The following is a 13,819-nucleotide window of genomic DNA, read 5'->3' as shown; positions in this document are numbered from 1 at the left end:
TGCCACTGCTCAGCACCTTCCTGACTGCTGACAGCACAGGCCAGTGTTGCCTCATCCTGAGCTGATGTCAGTGAATCCCATGTACTGTCACCTTTGTGTATGGATTCTTGCATTCAACTTGTTGTGTAGGGTGCTTCTCAGAAGCATATACTTGGACTCAGACCTACGTTTGGATCCAAATTCTACCATTTACTGCTGGCGTGATTTCTATATTTCTTAATATCCAAGTGTAAGAGATTATTTTGCCTTCATAGGGAGAATGAGAACATTAAATTCTAATTAGGTAATGCACATTAAATGCCTAGCATATGGCTGACTCATAATAAACATCCAGCAGATTTTGGCTATTTTTATGTCGCAGGCTAGTATTCTTTTGGTTAGATATAGTTCCGTGTTACTGTTTTGACTTTTATCCTGGATTTGCCCTTTCAGAACAGCCACCCCATCTTTTCTCTCAACTGGGAGTGTGTGGTCAGTTTCCTGTGGAACACAGAGGCTGCCTGTCCCATCCAGACAATGACGGATACAGACCAGGTACGTGTGCTGTCGCCTGGCCTCATGCTGAATGGCCCATTGGACATCTTCAACTCACCCAGTGTCCCAGCTCTGAACTGACCCTGTCCCTGCTTTCTGAATCAGTTACTGTGTTGCATTGACAGTGGGTGTCTGCAGGTCACCCTGAGTTCCTCTCCACCGCCAGCTCCCAGATCCTGGGATAAGAGCCAGGTCCCTTAGTCTTGACTCTCTGCTCACTGTAGTTTCCTTCCTTTCGTCTCCATTCCTTTGTTCCTCACATGTGACAGTGGCGTCCTGGTGGGCTCTGGGGCTTCTGCATCATTGGCAGACATCTGACTAGTTGATATGTTACTCTACACCTAAACCATCTTAGTATGTTTTAATGTGACCTATCCATAGAGCAGAGCCCACAGGTGTTAATGTGATCCTGTCTGTAGGGTGAGGCCTGTGTGTCTCACCATGGCCCTGTGCGTAGGGCAGAGCCCACAGGTGTTAATGTGATCCTGTCTGTAGGGTGAGGCCTGTGTGTCTCACCGTGGCCCTGTGCGTAGGGCANTGAGGCCTGTGTGTCTCACCGTGGCCCTGTGCGTAGGGCAGAGCCCACAGGTGTTAATGTGATCCTGTCTGTAGGGTGAGGCCTGTGTGTCTCACTGTGGCCCTGTGCGTAGGGCAGAGCCCACAGGTGTTAATGTGATCCTGTCCGTAGGGTGAGGCCTGTGTGTCTCACTGTGACCCTGTTCGTAGGGCAGAGCCCACAGGTGTTAATGTGATCCTGTCTGTAGGGTGAGGCCTGTGTGTCTCACCGTGACCCTGTTCGTAGGGCAGAGCCCACAGGTGTTAATGTGCCACTTGAGGCACTCAGTGCCTGCTGTGTCCTCCGGCTCCTCCCGCCCTCTGCCCAGGTCTGCGCTATCCCCTTGTTGAATGCACCCTGCAGGCCATAGCAGTAAGCTGCTCAGTGATGTTCTCTCTGACTTCTCCAGGGTAGTGAGTTGTTTTCACAGCACTGTGTAAATTTCTTTATGGTGGGACCTGTTTGCCTCCCTGCTTCCTATTCTAAGCTACACTGTAGACTCTGGCAGCAGAGACCAGGGCTTTTCCAAACCATCAGCCCCAGCGCGGTTCCTGGCTTTGTAAGTGCCCAGTGAGGGCAGGATGCCAGGCACCCTTATTCATGGATAGTGTTTCTGTGGCTGTGGCCACTGTCCCCGTGCCTGCATTCATTGGACAGAGGAAGGCCCAGAGCAAAGTTAAATTTACCAGGGAGAGGAGAAGATATTGTTTGACAGTCACCCGATCATACTTCCCATGACTACCGTAAGTGAATAATTAAGACAGAAAACAGAACATGAGATTTCTTAAGATGTTTATTTTCTTTAAGAAATTAATTTATGGGCCTTATGTTTCCTAGTCTTCTTAGTAAGGGAGATGCAGTAGACTTAACAGCTTTCAGGTGAATGTAATTTCTGAGTCTGGACTCATACGTGACATACTTCAGGGTGGTATATTTCAAGAGGCTGCTGAGTACACGTAGGGCTACATTTTTGATTGGGATTTTGAAAGTAAGTGGAGAAACAGCTTTGTCAGGTGCATACATGCAGGTGTCTGGAGGTGCTGGATGTTTGTCATGTTCCTGTGGAATTGGTTTGAATGCGCCTCTTTTTCCCCATTTTGTTTCCTGTAGGCTTGCTCTATAAGGGATCCCAACAGTGGATTTGTGTTTAATCTTAACCCGCTAAACCGTTCACATGGATATGTGGTCTCCAGCATTGGGAAGACTTTTGTGGTAAGAGCAATATGATGAATTTCCAGTTTGCTTTGAAACAAGGAGAGTCACTTGCACCAGGTGATTCAGGAGGCAGAATTTCCCAGGGCACTGGTGACAGCTTTCACTCAGAAGGAGATAGGAAAATCCAGATTTAAGGGAAGAATGAAGTAAAACCATTTACCACCATTCTGGCACAGTTCAGACATGAAGACTGTTATTCTTCAAATAATAAGCTCTCTTTAAGGAAACACTTTCTGTATGTAGTCCTGAAGCCTGTACTCATTGTCCATCGGTCTCTCCTTACTGTGTCTTCACACCAGAGAGCATAAATGACTTCATTCTTGCAATTGTAATTATTTTAATGGGATGATACCAAAATTTTTAAGACATATAGAATACCACTTTGTATTTACTTGTAATTAACATGATTTCAATGATTTGTACTTTCTCATAATTGAAAATGTTATAACATTATGACTCTTGTGTCTTCGCTCCCTTACGTATGGTACATTATTAAATGCAATAGATCTTACGCATTTATAGATAGAGGACTATATAAGTAAAATGATGTATGTATACTAAACCTTAGAGGCAGTTTATAGATACTGCTCTTTGGACTTATGTACTAACTGTACTAACATGCTGGAAAAGTGGGAAGTTGGTAAGTTGACTAACAAATAACAAACGTTTGACCCAGTGGGATTTGGAGTTGCTAGGGTTCTTATTGGTGGTGAGATCCATAGTACAAACTCGTTTGGCTCTTACTGTCTGACCTGCAGCTTAATGTCTGTGGCACAATGCCTATCTGTGGGACCATCCTGGGAAAACCTGCTTCTGGCTGTGAGGCAGAAAGTCAGACTCAAGAGCTACAGAATCTGCGGCCAGAAAGGCTAGTTGGAGTTGAGAAAAGCCTCCAGCTGTCCACAGAGGGCTTCATCACTCTGACCTACAAAGGGCCTGTCTCTGACAAAGGTGAGCTCAGAGCCATGTTGTTCTTGTAGCTGAAAAGGGCCCTGGTGGTTTTGTGGCTGGCCGTGCACCTTTCTGAGTGTAGGATGTGGACACTCCTGCCACCATGGGCTGTGCCATCCACTGTGCTGCAGGAGCCACCAGATTGGTCTTCCTGCATTTGACCTCACAGAATTCAGGAGTCCCATTGTCCACGGGTTCACTTTGTGTGGTCTTACATGGTGTGAAAATAATAAGGTATTTTGAGAGAAAGAAAGAGAGACCACATTCACGTAACTTTTATTACGATTTTTTGTTACCGTTGTTCTGTTTTATTGTTAATCTCTTGCTGTGCCTAACTTACAAATTAAACTTCATTCTTGGTTTGTGTGTACAGGAAGCAGCATAGTATACAGAGGGTTCTCAATTTCAGGCATCCACTGTGGGTCTCAGAACATATCCCCCTGCAGATAAGGGGGCCTACTGTAGCCTGTGTTCAACACAGCAGCCAGAGTGATGTTTCCGAAATGTCACATCATATCACTTCCCAGCTCAGAGCCCTCGGTGGCTCTGCACTACACCTAGAGTAGAAGGCAGCATCCACAGTATGGCCATGGGGCATTCATGGGGGCCCTCTGAAACAATTACCCCCTACTCTCCCTGCTCAGTCCGCCGGCCTCCCTGTTTCTGATATGAACGAAGCCCACTCTCCCTCACCCTCCCCTCCTGAGTCTTTGTACTTGCTGCTTGCTCTGCAACCAGCACAGCTGCGGGCAGGGGTTTTCTTCTGCTTCATTCATTCCTGTATGTGGTAGGAACTTAGTGTTTGTTGAGTAAACCAACAAAGTAGAGTGACATTATCTTCTAATGCTTGGATTGATAAACTCATGTGGGATTTAAATATTTTCTGGAAGAGTAGGGATGCCAGGATGCTAGGCTCATGGTATAAACCCGTCATAACACAGGCCACTGTTGTAGTGAGTGTGGCCACTCTGTGTTCATGTCGAGTCCCCTGTGACAGACTTGGTGCCCCAGTGCCATGTTCTCATGAATGGCTGTGAAGCTTGTTGCCAGCGGTGGCCTTGTCCTGTTGCTGCCTGCACTTTGTTTGTGGGCTGCATCATGAATACTGTTCTGTTTCTTAAATCTAGGCTTTCTTGCTCTCTAGGTACCGCTGATGCTTTTATCATCCGCTTTGTTTGCAATGATGATGTATACCCAGGGAACCCCAAATTCCTACATCAAGACATCGACTCTGGGCAAGGGATCCGAAACACTTACTTTGAGTTTGAAACTGCATTGGCCTGTGTTCCTTCTCCGGTAGACTGCCAAGTGACTGGTAAGGCCGTGTGGCCTAAGAACTGAGAGGCTGGTCAAGAGTCAGCGTGTGTGTGTGTGTGTGAGAGTGGATGTGGAGGTGTGTTTCTGTGTGCGTGTATATTTTTATGTGCATGGTGTGTGTGCTTGGTTTTGAAAGCAGCATGCCATTTCTGTTACATATTTTCTTTGAATGATGCTTAGAGTTGTAATGTTTTTCTTGAAGAGAGTCTGACTATATAGTTAATGGTTTTAAACCATCTTTTGGGGTCAGATGCATCTTAAGAACAGAGAAGAACACGCAGAGGAAACAAATTTCACATACACTGTCAGAGCTTCTTATTTGAGGATGAAAAAAGAAAAAGATATTAAAACTCCCTAAGCTGTGCCCTGGAAACTGATAGGGCATGCAGGAGCCCTTGACCTCTGGGGTTGGCCCTGCCACCTCTGCAGCAGTACTTCCTTGTCAAGGGCAGTGAAGGTTTAATTTTTTTTTTTTTTAAAGAGTCTTTAGGGTCTCACTATGTTGTCAGGCTGGCCTTGAACTCCTGGTCCTAAGTGATCCTCCTGCCTCAGCCTCTGGAGTAGCTGGGACTATGGGTGCATGCCACCATGCCTGGCTGTGAAGGGCCGTTTTGAGGGACAGAGGGGGTGTGTTTCTATAGGCAAAGCCTTTCTGCCTCCTGTGGATTTCCTTATTCCTCACAGTTAGCAATGCCAGGTTTATGCCCCCACAGTGTTTACTTAGGGTGAAAGGCAGTTCTCGAGAGCTCACAAGGAGGCAGAGTTCTCCAGCATGGTTTTTCGTTGTCTTTCAGACCTGGCTGGAAATGAATATGACCTGAGTGGCTTAAGCGCAGTCAGGAAGCCTTGGACGGCTGTCGACACCTCTGTCGATGGGAGAAAGAGGACTTTCTATTTGAGTGTTTGCAATCCTCTCTCTTACATTCCTGGATGCCATGGTGAGTTCTGTTTGGTCTCTTGATCAGCGTCTGTTCATACTGTTCGAGCGTTTGACTCAAGGTCCTCTCCTTCTGTATGCCCAAGCTACTTATTCTGTTCTTCCAGGCAGCGCACTGGGGTCTTGCTTAGTGTCAGAAGACAATAGCTGGAACCTGGGTATGGTGCAGATGAGCCCCCAAGCTGCAGCGAATGGATCTTTGAGCATCGTGTATGTCAATGGTGACAGATGTGGAAGCCAGCGCTACTCCACCAGGATCACGTTTGAGTGTGCTCAGATATCGGTGTGTGTTCAGACCAGCAATGAGATCTTGTCCCTGGGTCACTCCATTTCCCATTTCCCTTTAATCTCAGAATCTTCTATCCTGTGTAAAACTTGCCTGTGTTTTCATGGAGTTTCAGCCATTGCTAAGGTTTGACGAGAATACACTCATTTCTTCAGGTCTTAAATGTTTAATAAATGCTATGTATTTTGCACATGGAGGTCAAAGATTGGGTACTAATAATGGCTATCATTTGATTAATTTTTAAAATAAACAGGAAACAAATCAGGCTGCTGGTTTGTATTACAGGGCTCACCAGCGTTTCAGCTTCAGGATGGCTGTGAGTACGTGTTTATCTGGAGAACTGTGGAAGCCTGTCCCATTGTCAGAGTGGAAGGTAGGACTGGGCCTGTCTCTCACAAGTCTTTGTAAATGTATAGAGTAGCAGACATTCTGAACGATGCCTTAGATGTGAGACTGTGTGATAACGGCCTCAGCTGGGGTCATGAAAAACATGCTAGGGAGTGGATAGTTTCTAATCCTTGAGCTTTTTTTACCCAGGTACGTTGCTCATTTTACCAGTGACATTTTCCTTCTGTGCCTGGATTGATGGGATTTTGGCATCTGACACTTGAAGACACTAATGTGGGGTTTGGCTTTGTGGTGTTTGATGAAGCAAGTCTTTATTCTGGTACCTAGACTTTTCTAGAAAGCTGTTTGCCAGGCGAGTTGTGTTATATATAAACAAAATCAGGTGGAAATGGCTTTTAACGCCCATTTATAGTTGGTATTTACCTAATCAAACATTGTAAAGCTTTTTGCTTGAAAACATGAAGGCGTGTGTGGTTGCAGTTGCCCCTCACTTCTTCCATGTTCTTGAAGGAGACAACTGTGAGGTGAAGGACCCAAGGCATGGCAACTTGTATGACCTGAAGCCCCTGGGCCTCAATGACACCATCGTGCCTGCCGGCGAATATACCTACTACTTCCGGGTCTGTGGGAAGCTCTCCTCAGATGTCTGCCTCACAAGTGACAAGACCAAGGCAGTCTCCTCATGTCAGGAAAAGCGGGACCCTCTGGGATTTCACAAAGTGGCAGGTACCATTGTTTGTCCTTTTCCTTTTGTTGCAAAAGAATGGAATTAAAATGTTAAAATATTTTGCTAAAGATGAATTTTTTCTCGAGTCAGAAACGTGAGTATTCTGTAAAAAAACAGAAACATATTAATGGTATTTTGGATTTTGCTTGATTTTCATAATAAGAGTACATGCTGAAGGATGTTGGTAGAGCATGTCTGTTTTCTTAGCCATGGCAGTTATTGACTCTAAGATCATATTTCTCTTCTTTATTACAACATCAGGACACAGCGAAGTAGCCAGGGATGGATATTCTGAGGTAGCACTTGAGAGAATTGAGTCAGAGGGAATGCATTTAGTATGAGGTTTGGCTATAAAATTGTAGGGCAGGCTGTTGGTCATTCATGCTGTATCAGCAGTTGAGCAAGATTTAAATATATTTAGGAACTTGTAAAAATGAAGTTGAAGTAGCTGGTGGTGAGTAGTACATGGACAGTCCTCAGGCACAGTGGGGAAAGTGACATTCCCTTAGGCGACGAGGCTAAGGGTGCCCCATGTCATCACACACGGGCCAGTCTGTGACACTGTGGCAGCCTTGGACAGGAGGAAGCCTGAGTTTATTCCCAAGTGTAATGTGACAGAGAGTGCATGGTACGGTGCCAGGAGGCCAGAGAGACTTTGTCTGTCACTCTTCAGGATGTGTGACGTCACATGTCTTAGGCTAAGTTTGGCAGCCTAGGGAACTGAACCAGACCTTATTTAACATCCTCCTTCTTTACAGGTCTCCTGACTCAAAAGCTAACTTATGAGAATGGCTTGTTAAAAATGAACTTCACTGGGGGGGACACTTGCCATAAGGTTTATCAGCGCTCTACAACCATCTTCTTCTACTGCGACCGCAGCACCCAGCAGGTGAGTGAGCTCCGATGGCCCTCAGCGGGGTCTTCTCCCACCCTCAGGCTGCTGGGATCATACTAGAAAGAATCTGTCCTCAGATCTCATAAAATCTTCTGGTCAACCGAGTTTAAAATATACAGTTTACAGAAAATAAGTTGAAACTTTCATCAGTATTGATTTTTATGAACATAGCCATTCTTTACTATTTTCATTCTTAAAATTCAAAGCATAAACTAAAGTTTCACATTCTCACTTTTATATATGTGCATCTTAACTTTTTTAGCCAGTATTTCTAAAGGAGACTTCAGATTGTTCCTACTTGTTTGAGTGGCGAACGCAGTATGCCTGCCCACCTTTCGATCTGACTGAGTGTTCATTCAAGTAAGTCGATGGATATGTTGTCTCTTTTGGACAGACTAACTTGGTATGATTTTGCTTTAATAAGTAGTGGTCTGGGAGACCGGGGATTAGATTAGTCAGTTGTTTTACCTAGGACTAGGTTTGCTACTGTTAAAATGAGGAGTTGGGCTAGGTTAACTCTCAGCTCCATCACCACCTTGAGCAGCTGTGGTGACTGTGCGTGGGGAAGGGATTGGAGCCAAGGCAGAGAGTGGATGCCTGGCACGCTTGCGCGAACCACATGTCAGTGAGCAAAGTGGGCCAGGAGTGGTGTGGTGACCCCTGTGATGAAGGGAGGTCTTCGTTGCATGTGATCGTCCTCAGAGCTGCTCTAACAGCTTTGCCAGATCGATCTCTGGACACCTTGGGTCCCATCTTTGGAGATTTTGGTTTTGTGGGTCTGCGGTTCTGTTTTTTGGAGGGATGTCCAAGCGATTCTGCTGTGCGAGACACCCAGTACGAGCCACTTGGTCACCACTGACTTTCCTGGGGGAAAGTGCAGTTGATTCTGTTTCCTTCCAGCCTTTGTCCTGTTGTGTCATCTGTTATTTATATAGGTGAAATCATCACTGAAGTTTTAGTAACATATGTAAATTCAGGCATTTAGTAATTTATGTTCAGTGACTTTAAATCATAATTTTAGTACCCTTACGTTTCCAGTTAACATTTTGTCAATATTTTCATTTGAAATTTGTTTCTCATTTCTACTGGATGTGAATTGTTCTCTGTCAATATCCCTGGCTTACTAGCATTCTCTTTCGGCCATTTGAGGCTAACTTCTGTTTTCTGATATAAAATTTTGATTTTCTTTGCACATAAAGCTTTTTTTCCTAAAGATACATACACACACATGTATGAATGTATGTATGTTTTTTTTTTTTTTGAGATGGGGTTTTACTCTGTCACCAAGGATGGAGTGCAGTTGCATGATCTTGGTTCACTGCAACCTCCACCTCCTTTGTTCAAGCAATTCTCCTGCCTCAGCATCCCTAGCACCTGGGATTACAGGCACCACCATGCCTGGCTAATTTTTGTATTTTTAGTAGAGATGGGGTTTCACCCTGTTGGCCGGGCTGGTCTTGAACTCTTGACCTCAGGTGATCCACCCACCTTGGCCTCCCAAAGTGCCGGGATTATATGCGTGAGCCACTGTGCCCAGCCTTCCTAAAGTTATTTTTATGCTAAGGTTTTAAAAGTTGAATTAAGTCAGAGGAGAATTTTGTAATTCTTATAATAAAAGTTAATACTTGTCTACTGTAATTAATTGAGAGTCCAAAAATATTAACATATGAAATGAAATTACCCACCTCACCTCTTCCTCCCCTACCCCTGGCTTCACTCCACTTTTACCATTTCTTCTTGTTCTTTTTGGAACCTTCTATAACTCTAAACCTCTGTTTGTCAGCTTCTATTGGTGTCTGTTGACTCTGTTTTAAAAGATGAAAGATGTCTTTCACTGCTGCTGTTCTTGTTTCCTCACTCCTGTGCCCTAGCTTCATTAGCTCTATTTTTATTTCTTCTATTGAATGCTTTTGGAGCCGGTGGTGATATACACTAAATTCTGTTCTTGCCCCATCACCTTTAGGCAGCCTTCCCTTCCTGCTGCCTGCCCCCGGTTTGGGCACTCCTCCTCTCGTGCCTGCAATGCTGCAGTCACCACTCCAAGGTCTCCCTGCCACACCCCTTGTCACACGTTTGGTTAGTCCCACACAGTAATTAGAGCGATCCTCTTGAGATATAAGTCCCACCATGTCGCTGTTGCTGAAATCTTCAACACAGTGAGCACCCATCTCATTTGGACCCATGGGCTGAAGTTCTTACTCTGACGGACATAACCCCATTTACCTCTAGCCTCACTTTCACTCTGTTCCAGCCACAAGGGGCTTCTGCCTTTCTCAGGCCGTGCGGGGCTCAGGTCCCCTTCCTGGTCACGCCTTCTGTGGCTCCTCTGTCTTAAAATATCAGCACCTCCTTTCCTCTACCCCCCAAATTTCATATCCCACTCATCTACCTTTTTTTCTTCAGCTCTTAACTTCCATCCAATATACTATATATTTTTAACAGTCTGTCTCATTCATGGTCATTTTCTTCATGGGTAATTTCTGTAAACTTTGTAAGATTGGTGATCTTTATCTGTTTTGTTTAATACAGTACCCTCAGCCTAGCACGTAGTTTTTGAATGAATGAATGTTCATTCCCCTCTGAAGTGTTAGAAGCTGCCTCTGAGGTGGCATCTGTAGGTGCCCCCATCCCTGCTCCATGGTGGCAAAGTATGTGTCTCACTCACTGTTATTACTGCGCCTGGCATGGGGCTGGTTCCCAGTTATTGTCTGTATTTGGGATTTCTGTAGTTAGGGAACCTTTAGCCTGCACAGAAAGGTCAAGCCCATTTTGATTTCAGTAACCACTGGCAGCCTTGGGTTTAAACAGCAGGTGGCCTGTCTGGCCACCCTGGGCGTGGCCCCTGCTGTGTGTGCTCAGAGCATCTTGGCTGCCCAGCTTTGTCACCGGCGAGTTCCACTTCTCGGTGGCCTGAGCACAGACAGCACTTACTTTGCAAACTTGGGTTTTTCTGTTAAAATTAAAAAAATTTTTAAGTGAATCTAATAGTTTTCTGAACTGAAAATTATGTTGTTGCTGATTCTGATTGTGTGTGTGTGTGTGTGTGTGTGAGAGAGAGAGAGAGAGAGAGAGAGAGAAAGAGACAGACAGACAGAAGTCAAGTCTAAAGTTCTGTCAGGGTTAGACTGTGTCTGAATACTTGAACCTTTCTAGATAGAGTGCGCAGTGTTTAATTAGAATACAGCTGAGCCTAACTGCAGTGTTTTCTTTTCAGAGATGAGGCCGGCAACTCCTTCGACCTCTCATCCCTGTCAAGGTATAGTGACAACTGGGAAGCCATCACCGGGACGGGGTCCCCAGAGCACTACCTCATCAATGTCTGCAAGTCTCTGTCCCCGCAGGCCGGCACTGGTGAGAGAGGGCCTCCTCGTGGGGTGGTGGCTTGTCATGAGTTTATTGAGGAAGATCAAGTAGAATGGGAATTCTTTGGAGGCACTTTACTCTCTGCAGCATGGAAGTGGCAGCAGGAGGAAGAATGATTTAAGGGTCTTACCTATTGATCCCTAATATTGCCCAGGATAAATCAGTGCTGAGGACTGCTGGGAACATGATAGCCCTTTGCGAACACGAGGAGCTGGAGGTATAATAGATAGAAATAATAACCGTGGTGAGGAGGTATAATAATAACACGAGGAGCTGGAAGTATAATAGATGGAAATAATAACCTTCTTGGCAGGTAGGAGATGGGAGGTGTGACGTGGAGGGCCTGGTGTGTGCCTGCACGTGGTGAGAGTTGTATGGTCCGTCCTTTTGTGATGAGGGACCCCTCACTTAAACCTGCAGTGCTTGGCTGAGACTGGATGTCAGCTGCACATGTGAAACCAAGGGCGTCTCCAGGAATCTTGGTACCACTCATGGCCTCTTGGAATCCTGAAGATGAAACTCATCCCATGTTCGTGGGGTTTCATACAGCCCCACTTACATCTTGTGTGGCCCACCTCAAAGGGGGTGTGGTTATTTTTAGCTGCAGAAGGCGGTTCCATATTCTGCTGGTCTGAGGCTGTGGGTCCACTTCCCCTTGCTGTGTTGTGCTGCACAGACTTTGACACAACCGCTCCACCCCTGTGGCTTGGGACTAGTTCTTCACCCAGGGCACATGGCACAGCCATTTCAGGGACTGAGAAATGGGCAGAGTTCTCGGTAATTTCTTGAATAATGAAGGTGCGTGGATGTAGGCCATTTAAAATGTTCCTCTGGCTTAATTTGGGAATCTGGGTTTCATCCTGTATGGGGTTCAGAAACAATTTCGGCTGTTGTGGCCTGGCTACACAACACACACCTCACACCCACCTGCCCCAGTCCATCTGTGGCAAAACAGCACACAAGTGAGTGAGAACTAATGTGATGTCATTGTCATCTGACTTAATGTGAAAGAAATAGCAGATATTTTGGAGCGATTTTTAAAAAGCGTATGAAGTTCTGTAGCATGTGTGACATTTCTTGCCTGATGAAGCTGTGTTCTAGCCTGGGGATTCACTCAAGGCAACTCTTTCTTGTGTGTGGTGTTGCAGAGCCATGCCCTCCAGAAGCAGCCGCGTGTCTGCTGAGCGGCTCCAAGCCTGTGAACCTCGGCAGGGTAAAGGACGGACCTCAGTGGAGAGATGGCATAATTGTCCTGAAATACGTCGATGGCGACTTATGTCCAGACGGGATTCGGAAAAAGTCGACCACCATCCGACTCACCTGCAGTGAGGCCCAAGTGGTAAGGGACTGGCTCCTGGCCTTCAGCTGCTGCAGCTTTGGGAATTGGGCCTGTGTGCAATTGGGCTCATCTGCCTTGGAACGCAAGTTCTGCAGCCTGGGATGATGGGCCCTTACCAGTGGTTGGGGGAGCAGTGTCGCCGTGGCCTGCAATCTGGGGAACCCTCGTGCTCTCTGCCTCCTTAGATGCTTGTCCTGGGAGTTCCCCTCTCAGAATTGGTTCTCTTCAGAGTTTGACTCTGACCCCTTAAAGGCTGTGGAGGAGATTGTTGTTTGACAAAATGCCCTTTTCTTCATGGTGGCAGCTTGAAAAGCACAAGAAGGTGGGCTGGGCCCAGGTCACAGGTAGTACTGCCACTTCCCAGCCACATAACTTGGTTAATTTCTCAGATAGTCTGCACTGCTCACCTGTTCATAACACGAGGTATACCTGTCTCGCCTGTCATGGGGTTTTGAGAGAAGAGGCAGGAAGTGCTAGGTGTCATTTCTGACACACGGGAGGTGCACAGTCTGTGGGGATGAGTGCCTGGGATCACTTTTTCCCTTACTGGTTTGGCATGCATGTAAGCGGGTATTGACTGCTGGTGTCTCTGTGTGTGAGACTGTGGTGAGCCCCGGTGCTAGCGTACCTGACGAGCTCGGTGGCTGAGTTGGGCATTAACTTGGGCAGGACCAGCTTGCTGCATGTCAGGATGGCTCTTCCCATGCTCTCCAGCGGTGGGCAGCAGTGGTAGGGGAGCTTGGGTTAGGGGCTCCAGGAACTTCAGGCCTGCCCTCTTGCCTGGAGCGGCAGTGAAGTTTTCTCCTGGGAATATTGTGCAGAGGCTTAGCCCAGACTCATGAGCTGCTGGGCCCATGAGCATTCTCCTCTCTGAGCCAGGAGGCTCATGGCTGAGGACAAAAGGGCTGCCCCACATGTCGGGGGCAAAGGTGATGGGGGCCATGTGGGGGCTCTGGGCACAGGGCCTGGGAGGCTGGGAGGAAAAGTGAGGGGGTGTGTGGGGCCCCCATGCCCAAGGCCCAGGAGGCTAAGAGGGAAGGATTAGGATGGTGTGTGAGGGTCTCTGTTCCCAGGGCCCAGGAGGCTGGGAGGGAAGGGTGAGGGTGGTGTGTGAGGGTCTCTGTTCCCAGGGCCCAGGAGGCTGGGAGGGAAGGATGAGGGTGGTGTGTGAGGGTCTCTGTTTCCAGGGCCCAGGAGGCTGGGAGGGAAGGGTGAGGGATGTGTGGGGGCCCTGTGCCCAGGGCCTGGGAACTAGACTGCAGTGTGGCTTATCAGCATGCACAGCAGGAATCATGGGGTTTACCTGGGAAGGAAGGTGCTGCTGAATACATCATACCAACTCTGTGGTGGA

At 46.8% G+C, this 13,819-nt stretch overlaps 1 protein-coding gene across 1 annotated transcript in view; it reads left to right on the top strand.

Moving 5' to 3' along the window:
• Positions 1-13,819, top strand: part of IGF2R (insulin like growth factor 2 receptor) — a 124,770-nt gene that overhangs the window by 79,671 nt on the left and 31,280 nt on the right. The window contains exons 20-31 of the mRNA XM_017538048.2: positions 433-534; positions 2,201-2,302; positions 3,064-3,256; positions 4,401-4,571; positions 5,368-5,511; positions 5,618-5,793; positions 6,082-6,169; positions 6,655-6,870; positions 7,630-7,760; positions 8,029-8,126; positions 10,981-11,117; positions 12,278-12,468. Coding sequence (XP_017393537.1) covers positions 433-534; positions 2,201-2,302; positions 3,064-3,256; positions 4,401-4,571; positions 5,368-5,511; positions 5,618-5,793; positions 6,082-6,169; positions 6,655-6,870; positions 7,630-7,760; positions 8,029-8,126; positions 10,981-11,117; positions 12,278-12,468 — 1,749 coding nt within the window. The remainder of the gene's footprint in view (positions 1-432; positions 535-2,200; positions 2,303-3,063; positions 3,257-4,400; positions 4,572-5,367; positions 5,512-5,617; positions 5,794-6,081; positions 6,170-6,654; positions 6,871-7,629; positions 7,761-8,028; positions 8,127-10,980; positions 11,118-12,277; positions 12,469-13,819) is intronic.

This window comes from Cebus imitator, unplaced genomic scaffold (genome assembly GCF_001604975.1).
Source record: "Cebus imitator isolate Cc_AM_T3 unplaced genomic scaffold, Cebus_imitator-1.0 Scaffold6, whole genome shotgun sequence".
Taxonomy (NCBI): domain Eukaryota; kingdom Metazoa; phylum Chordata; class Mammalia; order Primates; family Cebidae; genus Cebus; species Cebus imitator.
The sequence above is the reverse complement of the archived record's forward strand: the minus strand, read 5'-3'. Positions and strand labels throughout refer to the sequence as shown.